General features: G+C 39.0%; 1 protein-coding gene across 13 annotated transcripts in view; it reads left to right on the top strand.

Moving 5' to 3' along the window:
• The window catches only part of Mycbp2 (MYC binding protein 2), a 233,148-nt gene that overhangs the window by 190,525 nt on the left and 15,146 nt on the right, over positions 1 to 27,477 (top strand). For 9 of the 13 annotated variants that reach the window (XM_085828830.1, XM_085828825.1, XM_085828827.1 and 6 more), the window contains 18 exons: positions 136 to 305; positions 843 to 1,087; positions 2,696 to 2,863; positions 6,284 to 6,441; positions 7,819 to 8,018; positions 8,814 to 8,963; positions 10,443 to 10,603; positions 11,555 to 11,711; positions 11,886 to 12,110; positions 14,643 to 14,708; positions 16,118 to 16,357; positions 16,791 to 16,889; positions 18,942 to 19,022; positions 20,291 to 20,557; positions 20,976 to 21,259; positions 23,893 to 23,989; positions 25,167 to 25,286; positions 27,135 to 27,236. In XM_085828830.1, coding sequence (XP_085684956.1) covers positions 136 to 305; positions 843 to 1,087; positions 2,696 to 2,863; positions 6,284 to 6,441; positions 7,819 to 8,018; positions 8,814 to 8,963; positions 10,443 to 10,603; positions 11,555 to 11,711; positions 11,886 to 12,110; positions 14,643 to 14,708; positions 16,118 to 16,357; positions 16,791 to 16,889; positions 18,942 to 19,022; positions 20,291 to 20,557; positions 20,976 to 21,259; positions 23,893 to 23,989; positions 25,167 to 25,286; positions 27,135 to 27,236 — 2,990 coding nt within the window. The remainder of the gene's footprint in view (positions 1 to 135; positions 306 to 842; positions 1,088 to 2,695; positions 2,864 to 6,283; positions 6,442 to 7,818; positions 8,019 to 8,813; positions 8,964 to 10,442; positions 10,604 to 11,554; positions 11,712 to 11,885; positions 12,111 to 14,642; positions 14,709 to 16,117; positions 16,358 to 16,790; positions 16,890 to 18,941; positions 19,023 to 20,290; positions 20,558 to 20,975; positions 21,260 to 23,892; positions 23,990 to 25,166; positions 25,287 to 27,134; positions 27,237 to 27,477) is intronic. The other 4 variants (XM_085828828.1, XM_085828824.1, XM_029468874.2 and 1 more) reach the window with 3 other exon arrangements.

The raw sequence follows: 27,477 nt of genomic DNA, 5'->3' as shown, positions 1-27,477 counted from the left end.
TCGCATGTTCTATAACACAGTTAGGTACTTGCTCGGGATTTTAGTTTGAAAAGAGGCACCTGTAGCTGATATAATATCACTAGTGAAGATCAAAGACATTCAAAATGTTAAATCTATGTCTTATGTTTTTTCAAGGTTGTGGCCGATATGCTGGTGGACAAGGATACAATAGCATTGGGCACTTTTGTGGAGGATGGGCTGGTAACTGTGGTGATGGGGGAATGGGAGGAAGCACGTGGTACCTCGTATGCGATCGCTGTAGAGAAAAATACCTCCGTGAAAAACAGGCTGCTGCGAGGGAAAAGGTATTTTTACTACATTCAAGCTATATTATTTATGATATGGATTAGTTCTATGTAAGTGATACTAAAATTCAGCTTATATAAGGAAAATAAAATACTAATTCAATATTAGAGAAGTAACCTGTTTCTAATCTGACAGATACAAATGGTGGACGGGTGTTTGTGATGTCAGTCTTTATCATTGTCCCCTGCACTACAGATGTAGGAACAGCTCACTGTTCTTCCTGTCCTGTTCGCTTTCCTCCTCCTTCTCTCCTGTGTTTTCCTTAAGACCCAACCACACCATAGAACTCATGGAAAGTTAGGATCATCCCTACTAATACCACACCAAGTCAGAGACCTCTGCTAAAGCTTCCGTCCCAAGTTCCCCAGTGATGATGGGTTTGTTGTTGTTTGTTTTAGTAATCATGATCATGGTTTTAAAATATTTTTTTCTTTCTTTCTTTTTTTTTTTTTTTGTAGAAACAACAAAAGTTAAAATGATCTTCTTAAATATACACAGGAAAGAGTCACATCTCTTCTTTTTTTTCTTTTGGCCAGGTCAAACAATCTAGAAGAAAGCCAATGCAAGTAAAGACGCCTCGTGCCTTGCCCACCATGGAAGCACACCAGGTGATCAAAGCCAACGCCCTCTTCCTGCTGTCCCTGAGCAGTGCGGCAGAGCCAAGCATCTTGTGTTACCACCCTGCAAAGCCATTCCAGTCTCAGCTGCCCATCGTGAAGGAAGGCGTTTCTGAGGACCTTCCTGTAAAAATGCCTTGTCTCTACTTGCAGACATTAGCTAGGTAATAAGACTTTGTTTTTGATTTTTAATTCCCATTGGGTTTACGGCTTCTGATGATTAATGGCATCCATAAAGTGGTTCAGACCTTGCTCTCGGGCCCACGCTAGTCAGAGATAGTGAGCAGGACGAAAGCCTTGGCAATGTGCTCTGTCCATTGCCCTGACTGACATGACTGGGAGTGTGGTGCACGCTGTATGCTAGTGGGTGTGGGTACTTTGTCAGTCTGTCCTATTACAATTAGTACAAAACATATCGTAAAAAGAAGGACTTGCATTTTTTATTCTCTGTTAGTTGACTTTATTAGTCAAAAATGCTGAAGAGGAAAGAAACTAATGTTTCCTGTAGAAGTCTTCTTTATTCCTTCCTTTTACCCTTAAACAAAAACCAGCTGAATAACAAGGGCACTGAAAGGAATATTAAAGCCCTGACTTTACTCAACAGTGGTGTAAAGGGAGATGCGTCATTAACACCTTCACAGTGTCATGCTAGCTTTACTCACAGGGAAGTGTGAGAGGGCTTGAGTCTTCCTCAGCAAGTAATGAAACACTTCCCAGTGGTCTGCCGTTGCCTCTTGCATGATTATTGAAGGTCCTTCCACTCAAAAGTGCCCCTTTTTTATGGCAAAGTTATGAGGCTTTTAATAATGTTTGTACTTGTTAAAATAAGAAGATGGAAAGAAAAGGAAAATGTGAAACATTCAAGACCAGGAGGAAAGCATAAGGCATGCTAAATATAAACATATCTTGAGTTTCAATTAGACCTACTATGTGTATTTAGGTTAACAATGTGGTCTTCAAGTTTGAAAAAGAGTGAATCTGGTGAGATGGCTCAGTGGATGAAATTGCTTACCACCAAACCTAACTGGAGTGGAGTCTGATCTCCTGGGCCCACAGGGTCGAAGGAGTACAGCAGCTTTCGCTAGTTGTCTTCTGACCTGCCCTCATGTTCCTTGGCATGCACTAGTAACCACACACACACACACTAAATAGACATGTAGCACTAAAATAGAAGTCAAATTATAAAACATGGAAGGAAAAATTTGCCAGCATAACATAATTAAGGAACTTCAATTCTTAGCTCTCTGTAGAAAGGATACACCCTAACCAAAGGAATGATTTACATTTATCCTTTCCAAGTTTTTCAAATGTAATATACAATGCAACCCAAAAAAGTGACACCTAGTTCAACAATCCATCAAAAAATGATACGTCTTCACTGTGACAGTGATGATAGAAAAATGAGAAGAGAGAACGGTGTAAAAGGAGGGGTGGTTGGTATCATAGGCCTGAATGACTAGTGCTGAGTGAGGTATAGGCCTTGTCCAGCACAGACATTCTCACCTTAGCACCCACATAGTCAGTGGGACCATTCACCAAGTACTGGAAGATGGAGATATTCTTGAAACAAAAGAAAATGCATTCGATTTCGGTTAGTGGTACCTAAAAAATCATATCAGACTTTTATCTCTTCCGGTCTGCTTCTGCCATTATTTTAATACTTTTATTTGAATATTCTCATGTACTGCTTTGCCTTTTTCAAAGGAGATTTAAAATGAAGAGGATCTATACTGCCAAAGTACTCTTAAGTTGTTGGGTTTAATTTAATGCAGGCACCACCATGAAAATTTTGTGGGCTATCAAGATGACAACCTATTCCAGGACGAAATGAGATATCTGCGTTCAACATCTGTCCCTGCCCCGTACATATCAGTAACTCCTGATGCAAGTCCCAATGTATTTGAAGAGCCAGAGAGCAATATGAAGTCTATGCCACCAAGGTACAAGTTCTGTCTTGGAGTGACGAGTGTTTGTTGGAAGAAAGGCTGAACTTGTAGTTCTTGTAGTTCTTTAATACAGCTTTCTGTCTCAGGAGGGTCACTGAGTCGGCTGTGCTAGCTGTTGGAGAGGTGTGAGACTCTATGTACAAGAGTTCTTGATGGGCAGCACAACACTGGGAGAGAAAAGATGAACTAGCAGTTAAATAAAAGATTACACTGAGGCCTATAACTTTGAGTGATTCATTTCATCAGAGTAGGGAAGGTTGACTTTAAGGCATCACTTAGACCCACAATAAAAATGGCACAGAGCATCATTGATCATGAACTGTAGCTTCTTAGATTGTTGTCTACAGCATCTTCTTACTTAGCTATTGGTTTTTTTGTTTGTTTGTTGTTATTGTTGTTTTGTGGGGGGGTGGGTTTTTTGTTTTTTTGTTTGTTTTTTTTTTTTTTTTTTTTTTGGTTTTTCGAGACAGGGTTTCTCTGTATGGCCCTGGCTGGCTGTCCTGGAACTCATTCTGTAGACCAGGCTGGCCTCGAACTCAGAAATCCGCCTGCCTCTGCCTCCCGAGTGCTGGGATTAAAGGCGTGCACCACCACGCCCGGTTTAGCCATTGTTGATATCAGACAGAGAACTTCTTACAAAGTGAATGTTGTAGGTAAACACAGTGTACAGAGAAACTAGTATCACAGACTTTGAGAGGAAAAGCATGACAAAATGTTGGCACTGCACAGTGCTATTTAAGAAGCTGCTAAACCAGCCAGGCGTGGTGGCGCACACCTTTAATCCCAGCACTCGGGAGGCAGAGGCAGGCGGATTTCTGAGTTCAAGGTCAGCCTGGTCTACAGAGTGAGTTCCAGGACAGCCAGGGCTACACAGAGAAACCCTGTCTCGAAAAACAAAACAAAAAACAAAACAAAACAAAAAAACAAGAAGCTGCTAAACCTGGTAATAGATGACAGCTGGGTATGTGGATCAGAGTGCACTGCGGCAGTCATGAGAAAGATGGATAAAGAAGATATTCTGAGTGTGACTTAACTGGGAAGTGCAAAAGTAAACTTAGACTGCATCAAAACTCTAGGCACAAGCGACTGAGCATAGTGCCACTGGAAAGGAAGGCCTTTGCTGAAGAGAGATCGTATACTTACCTAAGATATGTTAGTGTTCTGTAGGACATAGCCATGATAATAAACTAAAATAATAGATACATTATTAATTATAATAGGGCTAACATCCAAGTTAGGGATTTTTTTCCATGAAAAATACTTGTGATTTTTCCCATCTTCTGTGCGACTTTTTCTCGGGTGTTTTTGGAGCTGCTCTTGACATTGTCTCCAAAGAGAACAATGTATGTTTAATATCTTTAAAGGAATTCAGGTATCTCTGAAGAAAAAAAGCTACCTGTGAAAAAGAGTTGGGAACCATTGTGTAGACAACTCTGGTCAATGAGATTCAGTGGAGGGGTTTCCATGTTCCAGGGTTAAGATCATGTAGAACAAACTTCTAGTTGGAGATAGTAAGAGGTAAAGCAGTATAAGAGAATATTCCATACCACATACTTTTTAATTTTTCTTTAAAAAAGTAAATGTCATCATCAGTTGTAAATGAAACAAGACATTATAAATTTCCATGCTAGCCATGAGAACCCAGAGCCTGCTAAGAAGCTGAATGAGCTTCCGGCTTGTGGAACAGTGGGTGAGGAGGTGCAAAGCTCAGACGGGAGCAACACTGTATCTAACCAACCCTACGCCCAGCCCAGCAGCCCAGCCCAGCATCTGCCAGCTCTGCGCTCACAGCTGCTGGCTGCCAAGGTCCCATGGAATTCTTCCACACAGCAGCCTCTGCCTTAGATAGAAAGCAAAGCCTTGTGTTATCTCTAGAAGGAATACTGTGTATCGAGTATGATTGGGAAGAGAAGTCCAAGAAAATCCACAATACATTATCAGATCAAGCTCGGAAACTAAACTGGTTTATCATATGATAATAGTAACTAATAATAATAGTAATAATAAGAAGACCAATTGAGGAAAATTCAACTAATGGAAATGGAGAAAATTTCTCCAAGTAATTTATAGTAAAAAAAAAAAAAAAGATGATTAAAATGATACATTGTGATGCTAAAATGAAAGACCAGCACTTTATAAAACTAAGGAATTAATTAGAAATTTATACAAAGGTAGTTGTTGTGAATAAAGGAAGAGTTTCCAATATTACAGTGGGTCAGGGGTTCCCCTCCAGTCCCTCCACTGCCCCCTACTTCTACTTTCTCACAAATTCATCACCCCATGTTTATTGTTTGTATATTGTGTATGTGTGTATGTGTGTGTGCGTGTGTGTATGTATGTATGTGTGTGTGTGTGTATATATATAAATATATATATATATATTTATATATATATATGGTTGACTGTTAAGAATTGGATTTTCTTTCAGTGGGCTCAAACCTTGAAAGGACTGTGTCTCCCTCCCCCGGTGGCCAGTGAGTGCATAGAGCTCCTTGTCTCCTTTGTAGTTACCTGCAGCTGCTCAGTACTGGGGAGTTCATGCTGGTATTGGAAACCTAGCCAACTGCTTGTGACTGGAGAGGTCATAGACTCTGGAAGAGAACCCACTTCCCTAAGTCAATATATTTTCTAACTGAATTCTAAAAACTTATTTCTTATACCACAGATAACTATCGCGCTCCCACCTTTTAATTGCTCTTTGATATAGCCATGAACTCTTTTGACAGCACTTCCTCTGGAATACCTCACTTATCCATATTCAAGTATCAATAATGAATAAAGCATCATTTTATTTATCAATTTTCCTTATATAATGGACATTTCTCTCTATTTGCTATATTTACAATTTTTCCTTCTTGTATTTTCACCCTCTGAATATCTTCAAACTTTGAATTTTAAGTTATGAAGTTGGAGAGGTTAATTGTTAAGAGCACTGGCTGTTTTTCTAGAGAACCCAGATCTAGTTCCCAATACCTACAATGTAGCTCACAGCCACCTATAGCCCCGATTCTAGTCAATCTCTCTCACCCTCTTCTGGCCTCTGTAGGCACAGAACACACATATAATGCACATATATGCAGACAAAATATTCATACATGTGAAATAATCTTTAAAAAGAAATGTCAGGACATTTGGTACCTTTTCTTCCTTTTCATTTGAAATACAAACAATTTAAGAAAAGTGTAAGTTTAAGATATAGTTCAGAGGTCATTCAGAACGTCACATTGTTGGGAAGGGTTTTTTGAGATTTTATGTTCACTTTATGTGTATGAGTGTTTGCCTGAATGTATGTATTCATGCTTGTGGAGCCCACATGGAATGAGACATCTGACTCACTAGGACAGAAGCAGTGTCACTGCACTTGACACACTTGGTTCTCACAAGTGTTTACCTCTGTTCTTCCCATATCTGCAGTTTGGAAACTAGCCCCATAACTGACACTGACCTGGCTAAGAGAACTGTCTTCCAAAGGTCATACTCAGTTGTTGCTTCTGAGTATGATAAACAACATTCCATTTTACCTGCACGAGTTAAAGCCATCCCTAGAAGAAGAGTGAACAGTGGAGACACTGGTAGGTATAATGGCAGGTTGAATGATCAAACTGCCAAACAAACATACAAAGAAAGATAGAAAGGAGGGAGGGAGGGAGGGAGGGAGGAAAAAAATTGTTTTTCTTTTGCAGATATTTTTAAAGATGTAATACTTGAAGTGAAAGCACTGTATTGGTGTATTGGTTTTAATTTGGGATAGACTGTTACTTTTATCTCACCCAGTCATAAAAACACCCACTACTCTTTATATCTCAATGAGATAGGTATGTAGATCAGAATTGACTTATAAAATCTTGGTAAGTATGTAACCCCACATACTGCTATCACTATCATCCACTGAGTGTCATGAACCAGCAGGCCCAGTGTGCCTAAGCACGCAGTTATTCCTCACCCTCCGTAGAAGCTTCTAACTCCTACAGTCACCATGGTTCTGAAGGGATAGAAAACTCCAGAGATATGAATAACTTCTACTGTTTTGTTTTTCTATGTAATCTGAACCAATTGCAATTCATGAGCATTTTTTCCCTAAGTTTTAGACACTCACTATGTTACCCCAGGCTTGACCCAAACTTGCAACTCTCTTGTCTCAGCCTCTCAGGTTCATGGATTGAAGGAGCATGTCACCATATTGTTATGTTAATATTGAAGATCACCAGAAAAAAAATTGTTGAGCCCAGTAGATAATTTGTAGGTTTATTCAATAAATCTTTTAGAGTTTGTACTGAGATAGTGCCTTTGTTTTATTTCCCATTGCTATGATAACATACCTTGGCAAAAGCAACTTAATGGAGAAGGGTTTGTTTAGCCCACAGCTAATTAGGCGAGTCGCATCACTTCTGCCTTCAGGAACAGTTTACTGATCCACACATGCTAGTGCTCAGTGCTCTCTCTCCATTTAGTTCATTGCTGGTTTCATTAATTAAGCCAATTAAGAAACTCCCTCACAGGAATGCCCTTATATCAACCTAACCTAGACCAATCCTCATTGAGACTCCCTTCCCAGGGATTGTGCCTATTGACAATTATAACTAACCATCTTTTTACGTACTTTACACATAAACATAACATACTTTTACTCAGCCTTTTCGGAAGTTATAGATATGAGGTGTAGATTTCAGGAAGAATACAAGCTGCTTAGCTTTTACAATGCTGCAGGAAGTATGAACTTGAGATTCAGTTTTCCTTCTAAACCTGCCAGTCCCACTGCTCTGTGCAGCTGTAAGAAAGTAAAACAGCTACAGAGTGTGGTTGCTTCCTTACCACCAATGGAAATCGTTATGCTTCGTGTCATGTGCACAAGCAAAGGACGCTAAAGTGAACAAGCCAGGTATTTTCAGTATTTAAGATGCTCGTTGTATACTATCTGTGGTGATAACTGATTTTTTTTTTCCTTTTAGAAGTTGGGTCTTCGCTCTTGCGACATCCATCACCAGAGCTTTCCCGGCTCATCTCAGCCCACAGCTCTCTTTCCAAAGGAGAACGGAACTTCCAGTGGCCAGTTTTAGCTTTTGTTATACAACATCATGATTTAGAAGGGCTTGAAATAGCAATGAAGCAGGCCTTAAGGAAGTCTGCTTGCCGTGTGTTTGCGATGGAGGTATGAATACTTTGATAAAATTATTATCCCCACACTACACAAATACATAGTAATTCTATTTAATGATGACACTTTTTTTACCAAACAAATTACACACAAATTAAAGCCATGTGCCTACTGGGGAAAAAAGTGTTTACATCAAAATAAAAATTTAAAGTTTATGAACAAATTAATTTGGAATTGTACATTTAAGTATGCCAAATATTTATTTTTATACAACTTTATTACTTGAAAATGAGGTTATCTTTTAAACATTTTCGTATTCAGGACATTTCAGTAGAATAAAATGACATCATGCAAAGAAGGTGATTAGGGCTTTGGAGTCAGAAATTTACCAAGAGTAGTTTATCTAGGCTTCCATTTCCTGGAATAGGGATGAAGTATTTCCTAGACCTATAGATAGTAAATGTTTCTTCTAGTAAAAATGTACTTTTAATAAGAATGTGGTAAATAATTTGCTACATTCATTGTTGGAAATGATATAGTTAAGTAAATGGCTGTTTGTGTAGAACTTGGAAAATATTCTATATTAGTTTTAAATGCTGGTTAGAAAAAATGCCTAGAATAGAATAAATTGATAGTAAAAGAATTTTCATTGTATTTTGTAAACAGTATATTCTTGTTGATCCTTTTTTTTTTAACACCAGATTGACTTTTGATATTCAGTGAAACAAGGGCCACATTTTCTAGCATGTCTATCTTTAAATAATAATTTTAAAACAACAACAACAAAAAAAAAAATCCCTTTGTATTTTAATTCACATTTTTCCTTTTATTGTGCCTCTGTTCACTCAGGCATTCAACTGGCTTCTCTGTAATGTCATCCAAACAACATCTCTGCATGACATTCTCTGGCACTTTGTGGCTGCACTGACTCCTTCTCCCATAGAAGCAGAAGAAGATGAGGATGAAGATAATAAATCCAATAAAGAAAATGCAGAGCAAGTGGGTTTTCATTCCTTCTCATTCCATGTTTCCCTGTGTAATTATATACTTTATTCTTTGGAAGTTTTGTAAATTCATATAATATATACCAGTCATACCCATTCACCACTGCTTCCCTCCAGCTGCCCCCAGTGCAGCCCACTCCACTTCCCCTCCTGTCTCACTGTGATCACTCAGGACAACCAGAGTCCAAGGAGTGCTCTCTAGATGTGCATGTCTATATGACCATAATTTCATATATTTATAGAACCCAAGTGGTGTAGTATGTAATGTTTCACATGAAATAATTGACAGGCAATTTGACTTGAAAAGCCAACAATACAGTGATAATATGGGCAAAATGTTAGCCATACTTAGTAAAAGTTTTCTGTCTGGCAAAGATGCTGACACATCTGGTTTCTCACTGAATGCCACTGTCACAAAGCAAGCGAGCAGAAGACACTTTGCAATATTACAATCAGCATCACTAGTATATAGTGAATCTAGAGCAAGAAAGCTCTCCTTTCTAGCCTAGGAACAAATGGGATGAATGTGATGCCCAGAAAAACAGGGCATGCACCTTATCAGGGGGTGTAGTGCTCAAATGTAAAGCGAAGTCGGAAATAACCAGTCTGACCATGTGGTTGCCAAGCCTTGACGTAGTCTAGATAGAGAGTAAAGCTAAAGCGTAGTCTGGTTTAGCAACACATAATGTAAACTAGAACTGTCTGACGTTCTTCGTGCAGTAGACGTACAAAGAGAGAAGCAATAGCAGAGCTGTGTGTTACTGAGCTCACTGACATAATTCAGAACATTGATAAGCACCTATTAGCAATAGAATGGAAAAACAAAGAAATTCATATTTGCTGTGTAGTAATCGAATCTTGGAGAAAAACTTGGCAAAACCTATGCAAATTCACATTAAAAATTATTTAGTTATTACATTTCTACGAGCTTTCCTATTATGTGAATATGTGATTCATTGCCGAGCTTTTTAAAGCAAACAGACAAAATGATTGTTCTGAGGTAGACTAATGAGAAAACTGCAGTTTCCATTTGTGGGATACCATTGGCCAGATTAATGAGTTTTGTGTACATGCGTAATAAGTTATGATTATGTTGTAAACTGTATTTGTAGTATTGTCTAGTGTACATAAAAATTTCTGTGAACTAGGAGTAAGACAACTTCTAAACATACATTATTTATAATATATAAACATATACATAAAATATATTTACGTTTGAATATAAATTTCTATGCACACAGATACAGATATCAACATCTGTATTCAGTCTTCTAATGATATGTAAGTATCCTAGAATTGATGAGAATATGTGATATTCATTTGTTTGCTCATTTTACTTATTTACCTTATCAGTTTTCTCTAGAAAAGATACAAGTACATTAGAAATTTTACACACTGTACATACAACTTATATAAAATTGTTTTTTTAAATATTTCTTCCAACTGAAAACCTCATTTTCAATTTTCATCTTAGGAGAAGGATACAAGAGTGTGTGAGCATCCACTGTCTGATATAGTGATTGCAGGTGAGGCTGCTCACCCTCTGCCACATACGTTTCACCGGTTACTTCAGACCATCTCTGACCTTATGATGTCCCTCCCTAGTGGCAGCTCATTGCAACAAATGGCCTTAAGGTAATTTTTCACCAAAGTATTCTAATAGGAAAAAAAAAGATTTTATGGAATATTCAAAGTACTGAATACTTGAAAAAAATTGCTTAAATGGCAAGGTGCAAAGAGTCCCTAAATTGTGGAAGTAGTGACTGCCCTCTCCTTCCTAAACGATAACCTTTTTCTTTCTGGCTAGTATCTGTTTGCCCTTCTTAGTCCCTAAAGGGTGGCTGAATCCATCCTGTTCACCTTTCCTGCTCCTATTTCACTGTGACCAGTGTAGAGAATGAAATTAAATCTCAGAAACCAAAACAAAGTTGGGAGGGACTTTAAAGCAGATTCTAGATTCTAGTTCTATGCATCCAATTTTAAAACTGCCTTAAGTAATATCACATCATCTTAATTTGAAATGTGTTGAGAATTGGCATTACATTACATTACGAACTGTATTTTTAGACTGATTCAGTGGGCTGTAGACATAAATAAACCCTCCATGGTGTATATAACAAGCTGATGAGAAAGATTAGGTTTCCAATGTCCCTAATGATAAGGCCGATAGAAAACAGATAGTTTTTGTAATCCTCATAAGATTTTTAAAGGGCAAGAAATGTTGTATCCCCAAAAATCCTTATGGAATTAACACACAGAAATTTGGAAAGCTATTACAGTTGCTATAATGCTTATCCTTAAAACAGATTCGTCTTTGCTGTATGGCTCTAACCTCCATAGCTCCTTTTGTAAATATATATTTTTATTATGTAGATTTTCTTTAGAATTTACCTTATCAAAATACCTTTATTTCTCAAAACAAATAAAAATATATACATGATTCCATCCTCTGAAATTTTTCAATGTTTAGTTTTTTTACAAAAGTAAATTTCTCCTGATATATACACTGCAAAGTATTATAGCTTCTCTGAGTATTCATAGGTAGTCCTAGTAAATAATTACTTTGTATATTGTTTATACTTGCAGATGCTGGAGCCTCAAGTTCAAGCAGTCCGATCACCAGTTCCTCCATCAGAGCAATGTCTTCCATCACATCAACAACATCTTGTCGAAGTCAGATGATGGAGACAGTGAGGAGAGCTTCAGTATCAGCGTCCAGTCTGGCTTTGAAGCTATGAGCCAGGTCAGTGGCTTCCCTATGTGTCTGTTATAGTAGCTAGTGTTGGTAAGTGTGGTAAAAGACAAGCTATAAGTGAGTCATACAGTTTGATTACATTGTTTATTATTGAATGCTTGTTTTTTTATCACAAAAGATTCCATTTTTAATGCTATGACTGTTTACATGTCTTTCTGTTAGGAATTATGCATAGTTATGTGCCTAAAGGATTTGACTAGCATCGTTGACATAAAAACATCAAGTCGACCTGCCATGATTGGCAGTTTGACAGATGGCTCCACAGAAACCTTTTGGGAATCTGGAGATGAAGATAAAAACAAAACTAAAAACATCACTATCAACTGTGTGAAGGGAATTAATGCCCGTTATGTATCTGTTCATGTGGACAACTCCCGGGATCTGGGGGTAAGAAGGGAACTTAGTTTCTGGCTTATTAATTCTTTTAAACTAAAAGTTTTAGTCTTGGGGGAATTCTCTAACCAGACAGTTTTATAATCCTCAAATCCTAAATCTAAGAACAGATTTATATGATTGGAAACACTGTGGGCTATAAATCCTAAAACATGGTGTGATCACAAATATACCTTGGCTACAGCTGAACAAGATTAAAATCTACACTAGTATTTTCTATTTCTATGCTTAAGCAATTCTCTTGGCCTGGAATTTCCTTTAAAATGTGTCCCCACAATTGAGACTCAGCAGAGGTTTCTCTTTGGATTATAACTCCTGGATAAAAATTACTATTTCCCCCACGGGGCTTTTCGGGTATTTTGTTGTCTTTTGTCTGTATTACTTTGGCCACGGTGTACTTAGTTTCTGGCTTCTGCTTCACATGCTCAGTCCTTAGGGTTCGAGGCCGACAGTCCCTGAGCTCATGCAAATATCCATGACTTACAGTTTCCCCAGCCCTAATCTCTCTAATCGTGTCTGAATTCAAACATTCTTACATAAAAGTCACCAAAGCCCAGAAACTTAGGATACCCAAGATAGAAGATACAATTTGCTAAATGCATGAAACTCAAGAAGAACGAAGACCAAAGTGTGGACACTTTGCCCCTTCTTAGAATTGGGAACAAAGCACCCATAGAAGGAGTTACAGAGACAAAGTTTGGAGCTGAGACGAAAGGATGGACCATCTAGAGACTGCCATACCTGGGGATCCATCCCATAATTAGCCTCCAAATGCTGACACCATTGCATACACTAACAAGATTTTGCTGAAAGGACCCAGATATAGCTGTCTCTTGTGAGACTATGCCGGGGCCTGGCAAACACAGAAGTGGATACTCACAGTTATCTATTGGATAGATCACAGGGCCCCCAATGGAGGAGCTAGAGAAAGTACCCAAGGAGCTGAAGGGATCCGCAACCCTATAGGTGGAACAACATTATGGACTAACCAGTACGCCTGAGCTCTTGACTCTAGCTGCATATGTATCAAAAGATGGCCTAGTCAGCCATCAGTGGGAAGAGAGGCCCATTGGACTTGCAAACTTTATTTGCCTCAGTACAGGGGAACGCCAGGGCCAGGAAGTGGGAATGGGTGGGTAGGGGAGTGGGTGGGGGAGTGTGGGGGAGACTTTTGGGATAGCATTGGAAATATAAATGAAATAAATACCCAATTAAAAAAAAAAGTCACCAAAGAACAGAAAATCCTATTACCTGAGCTGGAAAATAGCTTCGACTGCCAGACTGCTTCTGTCCTTGGTCTTGGGGAAGAATACTTCATTGAGTTTTTGCTTCAGAGTGGATGAGGCTTTCTAGCAGATGATTTTAGTAGACTCCCATGAACCACTGTTGAGCATATTGCATATTGATTTTGCTGAAAAAAGGAAAATAGAAGGGCTTTGTCTCAAATAAGCTGGATGTAAAGCTAAACACATCAGTCCCCTCTTCAAGCCAAGTACAATAACCCGCCATCCTTCCAGCCCCAGCTCTTGTGCATCAGTATAGGTTCAGTGCCTCTCTGGTGCCGATAAGACAGTGGGGAGTAAGCTAGCATATCATCAGCTTGTTTCCTTTTTATAAACCGGGATTTCCAATGCGCACAAATCGTTTACCTTAGAAGAAAAAGTCCAAACTTTGCTGGCATGGTTTCACTTCTGACGGTGAACTTATCTTAGACTCAGGACATTCTCCTCACAATGATTATCATAATCAAATTGAATTTCTATATTCAATGCTTTCTATACTCAATAAAGTAGAGATACTTTATAGCAATATTTATTGTAAAAGCCAAAAGCTCTTCAGATAAGAGGCATCCTTGAGCAAATACATTGGTTTTCCTCCCAACCACCCACCAGTGAGCCTTCTCCACAGCATTTGTGGTTCTGAGTTACAATTCAGAATAAACAGCTCAAGAAGAATTAATACTTGTCCTTTTTTTTTTTTTTTTTTTTTTTTTTTTGATGTGCTTAGCATCAAACTACTCAACCCTAGTGCCGGGGTAACTGGCTTCCTGTACTGAGACACAGCACTGGTAGTGCTGGATATCTATTTCCTGTGTGAGCATTGCCTTCCCTGGTTTGCTGAGCCCTTTGAAAGAATAGGGTGCCCCTTACTAAGATATTCTTTTGCAAAGCCATACAGTAATGATGACGAACACAGGTGTGTATCAGTTAGTTAAGTAACCTTCCTTTCGTCTACTCCAAAAACGGGGAGTCGGGAGAGCAGAATTTTAGACTCTACATGAAAATACAGAATTTGAAGATTTGTAATTGGGTTAAAACTGGGAAAGTCAAACTGAAAAATTACATAGAGGCTAAAATCTAAGAGATGACTGGAATTGGAGGCACCGTGGTTGATTGGATAAGTGGTATGGGGTCTATGAGGAGGATAACTCACATTGAAGCAATAATGTGGTATCTGAAGGCTATAAGACATTATTGTATATGTAAATAACAAACATATTATAACTATTTTGAATTTCTGTTATAGAATAAAGTTACCTCAATGACCTTCTTAACTGGGAAAGCAGTAGAAGATCTGTGCAGAATAAAGCAGGTGACTGAAATGTCATTTCTCCTTCTCAGCTTTCACTGTTGAATTTCAGGTTTGCCATACTACCAAGATAGTATAAGAAAGCATTTTTCACAAAACAGTAAGTTGAAACTTGTCTGTAGCCAAGAATGACCATCCCAATGCTAGCTATCTCCCCATTATTTCTTTAAATGCCCTCAGCCATGAGCCTACAGTCTGCAACCTCTCATTGTTCTATGAAGACTTGAGTGCCTTGAACTTCACTGATTCACAGCCAGAAACTTCATGTACCAACACTTACGTTAAAATTGATTCTTAGCCTAAACAAAATCAAACAAAATACAACCACGGCTCTTACTTCAGCAGCTATATCTATGTTGAAAATCAGTTTACAAAACAGTTGTAGAAAAGAAGCCATATCTGGGCACAGGTCAGAGATTATGCATAAACTCAAGAACCTCCATAACTAAAACCTTATCAGAGCTTTGCTTTTACCTTTACTTTGTAATGCAAATGTCAGGAAGTTTCTTTGAATTTTTTTCTTTTCTCCAATGATATTGATTTAAGAGTTAAGATAAAACTACTTAAGTACTAAAGAATCGAGGAAAATTATTCTAAAAGTAATTGTGTTTTGTTTTGACTTCCACACTTAATTTCTCTTTTTGGAAGTATTGACATTATAGTTAAAGTAACAAAGGTCTAAATAAATCATCTAGAAGGCTGCAGGTTCCTTCTTGGTTATCAAATACAATGAGAATAATTTCAATTTCACTGGCGAAGTAGTGTCAGAACCCATTTTGCTATGTATTGACATTCAGTCCTTGACACAGAAACACTCATCTGAAATATCAGCACAGTGAAAATACCATTTCTGGGCAGAGGGCATAGGGGACCTTGGGGATAGCGTTTGAAATGTAAACGAAGAACATATCTAATAAAAAGAAATGAAAAAAAGAAGATAAATTTCTTGAAATAAAAATTTTAAGTTTACACTTAAAAAAAGAAAAAGAAAATAACCATTTCCTTTTGCGGTGTTTAATGTAAGGATGCATAAAGCAACACCTCATTACTTACATTGTCTCTACTGAGAGCCAGTGTAGGGGAGTCATGTAAACTCTGTAATAGTTTGCTCACAGAATTTATACAGTGAAACCATGTGGTACTCAGGCCTATATCCATTCTCAGCCCCATTGCCTCCTGAAAGTCTCTCAGCCTGTGTTAGTTAACCTCACTTTCTTGTTTGTTCTGTCTCCTGTAAAGAAATGACTTGTCCTCACAGAACTTAAATAGGATAATGGGAATAACCTGATAGTCTTTACTGTCTGCTGTGCAGTTGTTTATTTGAGCTTTCTGTTACTGATGCTAGCTAAGCCCAGGGCAATGATAAAGTGATTCTGTTGTATCAGGTTCCTGTCCTTTTTCTGCTCCACCAGGTCGATTTGGATTCCAGGCACATTGGCTGGGTCACAAGTGAACTCCCAGGAGGGGATAATCAGATCATCAAAATAGAGTTAAAGGGCCCAGAAAATACATTAAGAGTTCGACAAGTAAAAGTCCTGGGTTGGAAAGATGGTGAAAGCACAAAAATCGCTGGCCAGATCTCAGCCAGCGTGGCTCAGCAAAGGAGCTGTGAGGCTGAGACTCTCCGAGTGTTCAGACTCATCACCTCTCAAGTGAGTGACCCACGAGTAAACGGACCTAGGTTTTGAGCATATGGCAGATATTTTACTACAATTTTCTGGTTTCAAATAGGGCCCGTGTTCACTTCTTTTAGGCCATTACCAATATCTAATGTTGATTTGCAGTTTCAGAGAAGTAATAGTGTGATGGCTAGAGATGCTGTATTAGAAGGAACCCTTCAGAGTCAGGCTCAGTATGGGGGCTCAGCTTATTGTCCTGGCACTCTAGAGGCTAAAACAAATGAATTGCCACAAACTTCAGGCCAGCCTGGAGTACATCATGAGTTTCAGGCCTGTGTGGACTACAGAGTTACACCCTGTTTCAAAATAAATAATTAATAATACCCTTCAGAATTAGATAGTCGTCCAGCTTTGCAGGGGCAGTGCTGTCATTAATTCTTTCTCACCTGTGAACGTCCTTTGTCAGGTGTTTGGAAAGCTCATCTCTGGAGATGCTGAACCCACACCAGAGCAAGAGGAAAAGGCGCTCCTGTCCTCACCTGAAGGAGAGGAAAAAGTATACAATGTATTTATTTGTAGACTAAAATTTTGTTTCTCATTTTCATTTTCTTACTTTTGGTAAGACAAGCAACTCTTGTGTTTCTTTACATTTGGGTGGATATGTGGCCATAGTTTGTATGTCATGGGTATTTTTTTTCTTAACTGGCATTAGAAAGAAGGTAAAGGAGTTACCTGAAAAGCAACTCACTCTCCCTATCCAAGCTAGCTGGAAGTTTTCATCTGTAAAGCTGCTCTGTGAGGCGCTTGCTGGTTGCTGTTGGCATCCTTGGCATCACTAAATTCTGCCTTCTCCTTTGCATTTTCCCTCTGTGGTCTAACTGAAAAGAGGGGGAAACTTCTTTACAATTTCCCCATAGAGAAAAGAGCTTTCTTTCTTTCTGCTAAAGTTCATAGAAATCTATCTGTGCCTGTGCACCATGGTTTCTTTTATCTAACCCTGTCTTATCTCTCCCATGGCTTCTCATAGAGCTCATACGTCCCACCCACCATGGCAATTACATACTCGTGTGGTAAACCTTTACTGAAGGAACCACTCTTTAGTGCTTTATGACCTTGTCTAAAAGAGTTACCTTACTCTTTTTTTTTTAACTGAAGCAGTCCACCTAAGAGGCAAGAGTCAACCTCTTGAGTTCCTGCTGCTGAGGCACTGCAGTGTCACATGGAACAGAGCTGCAGGGCAGGCAGCTTGCCTTGCTCTGGATCCAGAGAAAAAGAGGGATGTTATTGGAAGGGTTTTTATGTTTTAGTGGGGTTTTTGTTTTAGATTCTATAAATGAGATCAAGCGTGTTTTCTTCTTCCCTAGTCTGCCAAGCATTTACCTCAGAATGGGTATCCTTACATATTTCTCTTCTGTTCATCGTCTAACTGTCACTCAGTAGAATAGTCAAGGCTACGAACTTTAATCAATGTGTTCTTGGTGTATAGGTAGTTTGTTTTTCAATAATAACAACAACAATTATTATTATTATATAGCAATAACATTAGAAGGTGATAAGCACATGGCACAGTATCTCTTTAAGGATAAAAATGATGGTCTCCAGTTAACTCAGGTGTACATATCTGTGATTGTACCAAAAACAATTGAAATTGCTCAGTTCAAAGAGATATTTGGCAGCTATGTCAACATAGTTTTGTTTAAAAATAAAAAATAAATGAGGAAAGATGTAAACACAGCTAAAATGAAAATAACTATCTGGAACAAAACTGTGCATAATTTAGCCTACAGATGATAAAGGGCCACCTCCTAGGAATTTGCTTTCCTTATGAAATACGGGACTATTTCAGTTACCCATCTCTTCTTGAGAAAACCTTGATAGTTTATTAACTAATCTGTTTGGTTACGGAACCTGTTGGCATAAATTGTCTACAATAGTATCAGTGTCTTTAGTATCTGTAAAATGTATAGTGAAAGCTCTTTTATTTCTTATGGTGACTATTTGTGTCTTCCCTCTCTTGGGTAATAAAGAGTGAGCTCACTGGTTCTGAGGAAATAGTGTTTAGTTTTATGGTTACCTCCCTTTTTTCCTTTTATTTATTTTATGTATATGGTGCGCTATTGCTGCCTTCAGGCACACAAAAGAGGGCATCAGATCCCATTCGAGATGTTTTTGATCCACCATGTGGTTGCTTGGAATTGAACTCAGGACCTCTGGCAGAGCAGTCAGTGCTCTTAACCACTAAGCCATCTCTTCAGCCCTGGGTTACCTCCTTTTAAGTTATAGAATCCATCTTCTTTATCATTGTGTTCCATATATTTGCTTTAATTTCCATTTCTTCCCATTTCTCTGGTTTATAAACGGACAAAGACCCCTTTTTTCCCTCAAATTGTGTTCATTTTATAATTGCTTTATTAAAATGGCTTTCTCAAACTTTATCCTTCCTTGTCTTGGAGTTATAATCTTCAATTTAACATAAATGTGTGTGTGTGTGTATGTATGTATGTATATATATATATATATATATATATAAGCTTAATTATTTCTCCAGGCACTGTAAAATATCAGATACACACATGTGTTCTAAAGAGTCTGCTTGTTGTTACTTTTCTGTGTGAAGGCGACGTCTGACGCTGACCTGAAGGAGCACATGGTTGGCATCATATTCAGCAGGAGTAAACTGACTAACCTACAGAAGCAGGTTAGTGTCTGCCTGCCCAGAACTGTCTTTCCTCTGAGCTTTCCTGGGGACTTGCAGTTTATAAAATGTCCTCTAAGTCTGGGAAGGCTTTTTAATGCACCCTCTCCATTGGTCCTGTAGACTCTGTGTGTCTCCTCCTAGAAAGGAAAGGCCACATTGCCATATCTACATCACTTTGAAGAGTTTGGCATGGCATCCTTTGCCTGTGATGGCAGCGCTTAAAAAGCAGAGCATTGAGCAGAGGTTGAAGAGCGTGAGGCCAGCCCAGCCTATGTAGTGAAACCTTGTCTCAGAATAGGAGAGGGAAAGCCTATTACAAATGTTACAAATGCTCTCACTTCACTATCTTTGTTGCTTCACTTGTTATCTCTGTTTTCAGTAGGTGGGTAGATGGCTACCAAGCACCTTTGGTAGATGGATGGATGGATGGATGGATGGATGGATTGGAGGTGGAGCTACACTATGGTAGCCAGACCTGCCTCACAATCCTCCTCTCTTAGGATCCCAAGTGCTGGGATTATACTTGGGAGCTGTTACACCCGAGTGGGTACAGCATTTTACTTTAGTCATAAATAACCAAGTATAAGAAACATAACATACATTTTATTATACTCCTTTTAACTCTCATTTTCTCAGTCAAGAAGGAAAGAACTAAGTTAATAATGTTAACTATACCAGTGTTAATACTTTTAAACATAAGTATCCAGAGAAGTAAGTCTAGATTCTTCATATACAGGAATGCTAGGTGACATAAAAATAGCACTTCAGAAGACAGATGGAAACTGGGCACAAAAGCACACATCTGTGACCTCAGCTATGGAGATGACAGAGGAAGGAGACTTGAATTTAATGCTAGCCTGGTTAGCATAGGGTAACTCCATCCAAAAAAAAAAAAAAAAAAAAATAGGGAGATTAAAAAATACTGATTTTTTTTTTACCCTTGTATTATTTTTTCATAATGTTAAATCTTTTTTATTAAATCTTTTTTAAAGAAAAAAATCAGCATAAATTTATATTTTATTTTCCTGCTTCATTAACTTGGCTATTTATATCAGATGATTTAGTTATTGAGATTTGTGTCATAGTTTCCCCTAGTTTGTTCCGTTACTTTTAACATGAGTTAAGAAAATAATATAATGGAGAATATACTGCCAAAAAAGTATTAAGTCAGACATTAACCTGAGTATTTTGCATTTTCTGCTCATTCCAATAATAGTAAAGAAGATATATGAATAATGTTCTATATCTTCTCTGTTTCCTTCACATAGGTGTGTGCACACATCGTCCAAGCTATTCGCATGGAAGCCACGAGAGTCCGGGAAGAATGGGAACACGCCATATCCAGCAAGGAGAATGCGAATTCCCAGCCCAGTGATGAGGACGCCTCCTCTGACGCTTACTGCTTCGAGCTGCTCTCTATGGTCCTAGCGCTGAGCGGCTCCAACGTGGGCAGACAGTACCTGGCTCAGCAGCTGACTCTGTTGCAGGACCTGTTCTCCTTGCTCCACACAGCCTCCCCGAGGGTGCAGAGACAGGTGACCACCGTGCCACTTACTTTTGTTTCTTCCCTACCACTTGAAACTTGAAAGTCAGAAGACCTTAAACGTGAACTTTTATTACTCTATGTTTTATTTCCAATCAAAACTTACCTCCATTTTTTTTATTGCTTTTGTTCCAATTACTAGTGTAATGTAGTAAATAGTGCTCTGGGTATGGACTGACTTCTTCCCAAGAGATAAATTATGCCATTTAATCCAGAACGAAGGCAGAAGGCTTGGCTTTTTTGCTTAAATTATATTCTTCTCAAAATTAGAAGTATAAATTATTAAAATTATTAAGTTAATTTCTGTTCTTTCCATGGATTTGAAAGCTACAGAATAGTAGCAAGGCGTATTATAAATGACAAGTGTAAAGTAACAGTGGTTAGATGTAGTTTTTCAATCTTTTAATCAGGTGACCTCCTTACTAAGGCGAGTTTTGCCTGAAGTGACTCCTAACCGTCTGGCCAGTATCATCGGAGTGAAGTCTCTCCCGCCAGCTGATATCAGTGACATCATTCACTCAACTGAGAAAGGAGACTGGAATAAGCTGGGTATCTTGGACATGTTTCTGGGATGCATTGCCAAGGCGCTCACTGTCCAGCTCAAAGCCAAAGGGACCACCATCACTGGGACAGCCGGCACCACTGTGGGCAAAGGAGTTACAACAGTCACCCTGCCAATGATTTTCAACTCCAGGTTTGTCATTCTCTCAATTTTAGTATCAAACACTTAAAACATCACAAATTTTACCTGTTTTCTCACTCAACAAATAACATGCAACTGGCTATATGTATAAATGGAATGTCAGGCAGCAAGATGACTGCAGGGGAAGACACCCACATGCAAGGTTGGTAACCTGCGTTTGATTCCCCCTAGAGGTGGAAGGAAAGAAGAGATTTCATGTAGATGTCCTTTTACTTCTGCACACATTGCGGTATGGGCACATCTCTTGAATGCATGAACACCCTCACACACTAATAGTATATTTTTAATTATTTAAAATTACTAAATTAGCTGAGCGGTTGTGGCACAAGCATTTAACCCCATCACTTGGAGGCAAAGGCAGGCGGATCTCTGAGTCTGGGGCCAGCTTGGTCTACAGAGTTAAGAAAGCCAAGGCTATACAGAGAGACCCTGTTTCAAAAAAAAAAAAAAAATCACATTAATAAATAAATAAATAAATAAATGAGATAAAATTGCCAAAATTTTAAAAAGGATTATCATAGAATGTAGAAAATAAGCTTTGTAGGTAACATATTTGATATTTGTGTATCTCTTTTAAAAAGGATGGACTCTCGCTATATAAAAATATAAATTTCAGATTTATGTTAATATTTTCCACAATAAAAATAAATAAATAATAGGAGACAAACTTTCTATCACTTAATACATTATAATTCTTTTAAAACTCTACAAACACAAATTATAGAATGTTTTTCTAATCTTAAATTTGCACTAATACCGAAAGCTATGTAGAAAAAGATTCACAGATTTGATATATAACAGTGAGTATATTTGGCATATATACTATAAAAATGTTGTTGTTTTTGTTTTGTTTTGTTTTGTTTTTTCCTGAGACAGGGTTTCTCTGTGTAGCCCTGGCTGTCCTGGAACTCACTCTGTAGATCAGGCTGGCCTTGAACTCAGAGATCCGCCTGCCTCTGCCTCCCAAGTGCTGGGATATAAAAATGTTTTTAAATTGAAAGAACTACTTGAAAAATATCTAAAGTTACATAATAAACTATTGGCCATAAGAGCTACGAAGGCTTGATAGCTGCCAAGACTTAACTTAAAAGCAGTGGGTGTGGGGCCTGTGTGCTCTCCCAGAGGTAGGAGATAGAGAGAGACTTCCCTAACCAAGCCCACCAGCCAGACTGATCCCAAAGGAGGGGCCCCAGGTTCAGTCAGACAGCCTCCATGCAAGGTGAGAGATGATAAGGAAGACACCCTGGGTTAGTGTTGGGCATAAACACACCAGACACATACCAAAGAACAAACATGCATGTATATACATGCATCACACACACATACTTAAAAAACAATTTTATAAATAGCAAAATATACATACAGCTTAAGAACATTATTGAAAGAATAGACTTTTTTAAAGGATCTTGTTTATTTGTATTTGATGTGTATCAGTGCTTTGCTTACATGTGTGTGCATGCACCACATGCATGCAGTACCCATGAAGGCCAGAAGAGAGCACTGCAGTTACAGCTGTGTGCGACCATGCACTCACTGTGTGGGAGGGAAGTTGACCCAGGATCCTCTGCAGAAGCAACAGATGCTCAACCACGTGGCCCTCTCTCTCTCTCCAGGCCCTTGCATCTCACATAAATACTTTCAGATCTCCACAGGCACTGGGAACAGTCTGTAGTCCACAGCCTAAGAATTGAATAGTGGTGAGCTACAAGTACTGTACAAGCAAAAATACTAGGAAAGGAGCATAACTAAAAACACTGTTGTCTTGAGATTGAAGAGAGGGACTTAGGGGGATGTTTTGAACTTTCTTTTAAAGTATTTCAGTTGTGTGCTGGAGAGAGATTTGATTTGATTGATTGATTGATTGATTGATTGATTTATTGCTTTTGCAGAGTACCAGGGTTCTCTTCCCAGAACACATATGGTGGTTATTACTCCAGTCCCAAGGGATTATACACCCTCTACTGGCCTCTGTGGGCTTGTATGCCTGGATACATATACATGCGTGCAAATACACACACATACACATAAAAATAAAAAACAAAGAAAAATAAATAACAAAATAAAATGACTTAATTGGATAGCACACCTGTAATTCCAGCACGCATACAAATAAGGAAGGAGACTAGTAAGTTAAAGGACAACTTAGATTGCATAGCAACACCCTGTCTCAAAAATTTAAAAAGTAAATAAATAAAAATATCCAAATACTAGTGAGATGACCCCGTAAGAGCACCCGCAACCAAGCCTCCCAGCCTGAGTGTGAACCTCTTGACACTCACAGTGGAAGGAGAGAGAGGACTCCCAGCCTGAGTGTGAACCTCTTGACACTCACAGTGGAAGGAGAGAAAGGCCTCCCAGCCTGAGTGTGAACCTCTTGACACTCACAGTGGAAGGAGAGAGAGGCCTCCCAGCCTGAGTGTGAACCTCTTGACACTCACAGTGGAAGGAGAGATAGGACTCTGAAGTTGTTCTTTGATTTTCTGAATCCCATAGCACACTTATACATACATATGCACACCAAATAAATTAATAAACATGTAATAAAAATCAAAAACATTCCAATAGATTCAGCCAGTAAACCAGTTACAATGCCGTGTGCTGAAGTAACGCTGTTTTCTTTGTAGTTACCTCCGACGAGGTGAGAGTCACTGGTGGATGAAGGGCTCAACTCCTCCTCAGATCTCAGAGATCATCATCAGGCTTATCAAGGATATGGCTGCAGTAAGTCCTTGCTCCCAACTCCAGCAGCAGGGACCTTAAAACATAAAATAAAATGTCTTCTTCCTAAGCGAAGAAAAAACTTGTGTTGAAACTTGCCCCCTGCCCCCGAAAAGGACAAAAAAAAAATTCCTAGAAGTAGAAATGTCTCATCATCTGCCGTTCTGAGGTTTTAGGCCTTTAAATTCTTCAGTTATGTCCTGTACCACGATCTTAAGGTATTAGCTTTGGGGGAAAATCTGGGGTGTATAGAGCAGGGAGTTACTCCTGAGTGTCCGGGTCCACAAGGTCACTTTGCTCCCATTGCATTGTGTCTTTAGGAGACAGCCTGAGGAGGAGGCAGAGGGAACATTTTAAAGGAGGACACACCAGTTGCCCATTAGCAGATTGACTGCATGTGGAATGAGAGATTCTGGGGAAAAGTTGAAGTTGTCATTTTTTCTTAACTGTGGATATTTTCCTAGGCTTCATAGCAAATAGGCATTCTCTAGGAAGTCCACTGAGTGAAAAGCCTGAGAAGAATGTTTTGCAGAGCTGAATTCTGTAATGAAGTATTGGTGCTCAATAAATACCTGTGTCGCTGGCGTTGGAATGGTAGCTCCCCAGCCGAGAGCACTGGCTGCTCGGAAGGATCAGGGTTCAGGTTATAGTGCCCACGGGATGGCTCACAGCTGTCATCCCAGCTCCAGGGGATCCAGCACCCATCCCCTACTCACACCACATACACACATTCAACCAAACATACATGTAAAATAAAAATGAATACAATTTTTAAAATATTTTTCCTGGGGACTGCACCCAGAATTGCGGGGTGAGCCTGTGTGTGCCCTTAGGCTCCAGAGAGCATCTAGGGCAATGAATTACATTTGAAGGCTCCTAAGCATGGAAGTCTTATTTGTGCCTTTTATTGTTATCCAAGTATAAAGGAAAATGTCCTTGAGCGCTATGGAAAAACAGGGTTGAGGCCGTAAATTTGTATTTGCTTTACAATCATCAAAGTAGAGATTAGCAATTGAAATATTTCATAAGATTATAAAGGATTTTTAGTTTGTCTCCTCCTCTGAAAGCACATGGTCTTGCTATCAAAAAAGATTCTCTTTTGAGAGGAGATTTTCAGAGAAAAGGGTTTGTTGTGACACAATTGTGAATACTTAAGAAGATATTCTTTCCTGCTCAATAGGGTCACCTGTCAGAAGCTTGGTCCCGAGTGACAAAAAATGCTATTGCAGAAACCATCATTGCCTTGACCAAAATGGAAGAAGAATTTAGGTCTCCAGTGAGATGTATTGCAACAACTAGAGTAAGATTTTGTTGTTGTTTTCAATTTGGTCTGTATTATTATGTGTGATCAGTAAGGCAACTTAGTCACATTTTTAATTAAATAACTTCATCAAAAAATGACTTATGAATTAAATGTGATAGTAATTACTGTTCACTGTTGGGTGTGTAGTATCAACTTTTGTTATTATTTAGGAAGCTGAGGATATACTGGTTAAAAAGTCTAAATTACACTGTGGTTGTTATCTTTCCACTGACCTCTTTACCGTAGCTTACCTTAGTAAGTTGAGTAGTAGTCGCCTTATGCTGTGAGAGACTGATGATCCTTCAAAGACAAGGCTGCTCTCACAGCTCTTCCTAATGAAAACCCGAGCTCAACTATGAGCTTTATATGCTGGGTTTTTAAAAAAGAATACTTGGGCCTAGAAAACTGGCCAGCAGTTCAGAATATTTATTCCTCTCACAGAGCTTGGATTCAGTTCCCAGTAGTCACTTAGTGGTCACAGCTACTGTAACTCCAGCTCTAGGGGACTTAACATCTACTTCTGACCTCACCATGCATGCAAGTGGTGAGTGTGTGTGCGTGTGTGTGTGTGTGTGTGTGTGTGTGTGTGTGTGTGGACAGGCAAAATGCTCATGCACATAAAATAGTATAAATAAGTCTAAGAAATGTTTTAAAAACAATACATCCTAATTACAGGTAGGGTTGAACTTTTGAGGAAATAAGGTTGCATTGTTTAAATGAGACATCTAATTTTTAAGATACCAGGTTTATGAGCCGTATAACTCAAAAGGTGATTTAAGCTATTACTGAAAAGGGAAGTATGACATCATTAGGAACAGTACACACTACTGGAACTCATATAGATGAATTCTCTGAAGTCTGTAAAAGAAGTACGTCATATTTTATTAGAGCAGAGAAACCCCGTTTATGCTACCATGCTTATGGGCAGGACACTTAAAACAAGTATGTTTTACTGTTACCCTTCCTACCACTCAAGAATCCTTTCGTTCCACATTCCCTTTTCAGTTGCAAAGATCTGTGTAACACTGAGGTTCACTCCATATCCCTCAGAAATGTGTTTCATAGCCACATGTCTTGGTGGGTGTATATCTGTGATGATATGTGTGTGTGCTTGTACAGATGCTTGTGTGCCCTTGGCACATGTGTAAAGGTCAGAGGAAAGCCTCGGGTGTTGATGCTCACTCTCCATCTTGTTTGAGACAGTCCCTTCAATTGTTTACAGCTGCCATCAGCAGGCTAGCTGGCCTCCAAGCCTGGGCTTCCCTAGTCCCTGCGCCTCATCTTGCACAGGAGCACTGTGATTGCAGACATGGACTCTCTCATGCTCAGATTAACACGAATTCTACCAACTTGGACTCAGACTCTCACACTTGTATAGCCAGCTGTCTCATCACTATAGATTTTCTAGAATTTTCTGAAAATTATTAGACAAGTATACAAAGTAGGGGTCTTGAGACAACAGAGACTCCTGAAAAACTGTTATTATGTACATTAACCCAATATGTACCCAACTACTTATAGAACTGCAAAACTAGCTACTTATCAGCTCATTAGGAGTATAGAACTTCAGACTCTATACTAGCTGGGAAAATATACAAAAGTCATGCACGGTGAATATTATTCCTATAAGTAAATTGCTTACATCATTGGTAGAAGTTGACTTTATGTCAGGTAGACACAGAACTAGTCATTCATGGAGTGGCTTCACTGGTGCTTGGCACATAGGCAAGGAAATGCAAGTGCTACTAAATATCTGTGCATGTCCCAATGGAGCGAGCACTTACTTGGCCGTCATCGCTATCAGATTTCAAGCATCTCATAGCTGTGCTCCTTCCTCCTCTACAGCTCTGGCTTGCCCTGGCATCGCTGTGTGTTCTTGATCAGGACCATGTGGACCGCCTCTCCTCGGGAAGGTGGATGGGAAAGGACGGGCAACAGAAGCAAATGGTGAGGTCGGGAGTGTGCTGTGAGAACCTGCCTTTCTTCACAGTTGCTGATAGTTTGTGGGGAAGACAGTATATCACACTCTTGGAAACGTACATCCAGTCTGTCCAGGTCGCTCAGAAACCTGCTTCATGCTTTAGAAAACCTACAGGCTTTTATTTGATTATATAAGATCTTTATCCTTCTCTGGTTCATGCTTATACCAGCAAAATTTCTAGCCTGACTGATTTTTGCTAAAATGTGA

The sequence above is a fragment of the Mus caroli genome, unplaced genomic scaffold, assembly GCF_978045245.1.
Source record: "Mus caroli unplaced genomic scaffold, Mus_caroli_1 scaffold_12, whole genome shotgun sequence".
NCBI classification, from domain to species: Eukaryota; Metazoa; Chordata; class Mammalia; order Rodentia; family Muridae; genus Mus; species Mus caroli.
Note: the sequence above shows the minus strand (reverse complement) of the source record. Positions and strands in the feature narration are given on the sequence as shown.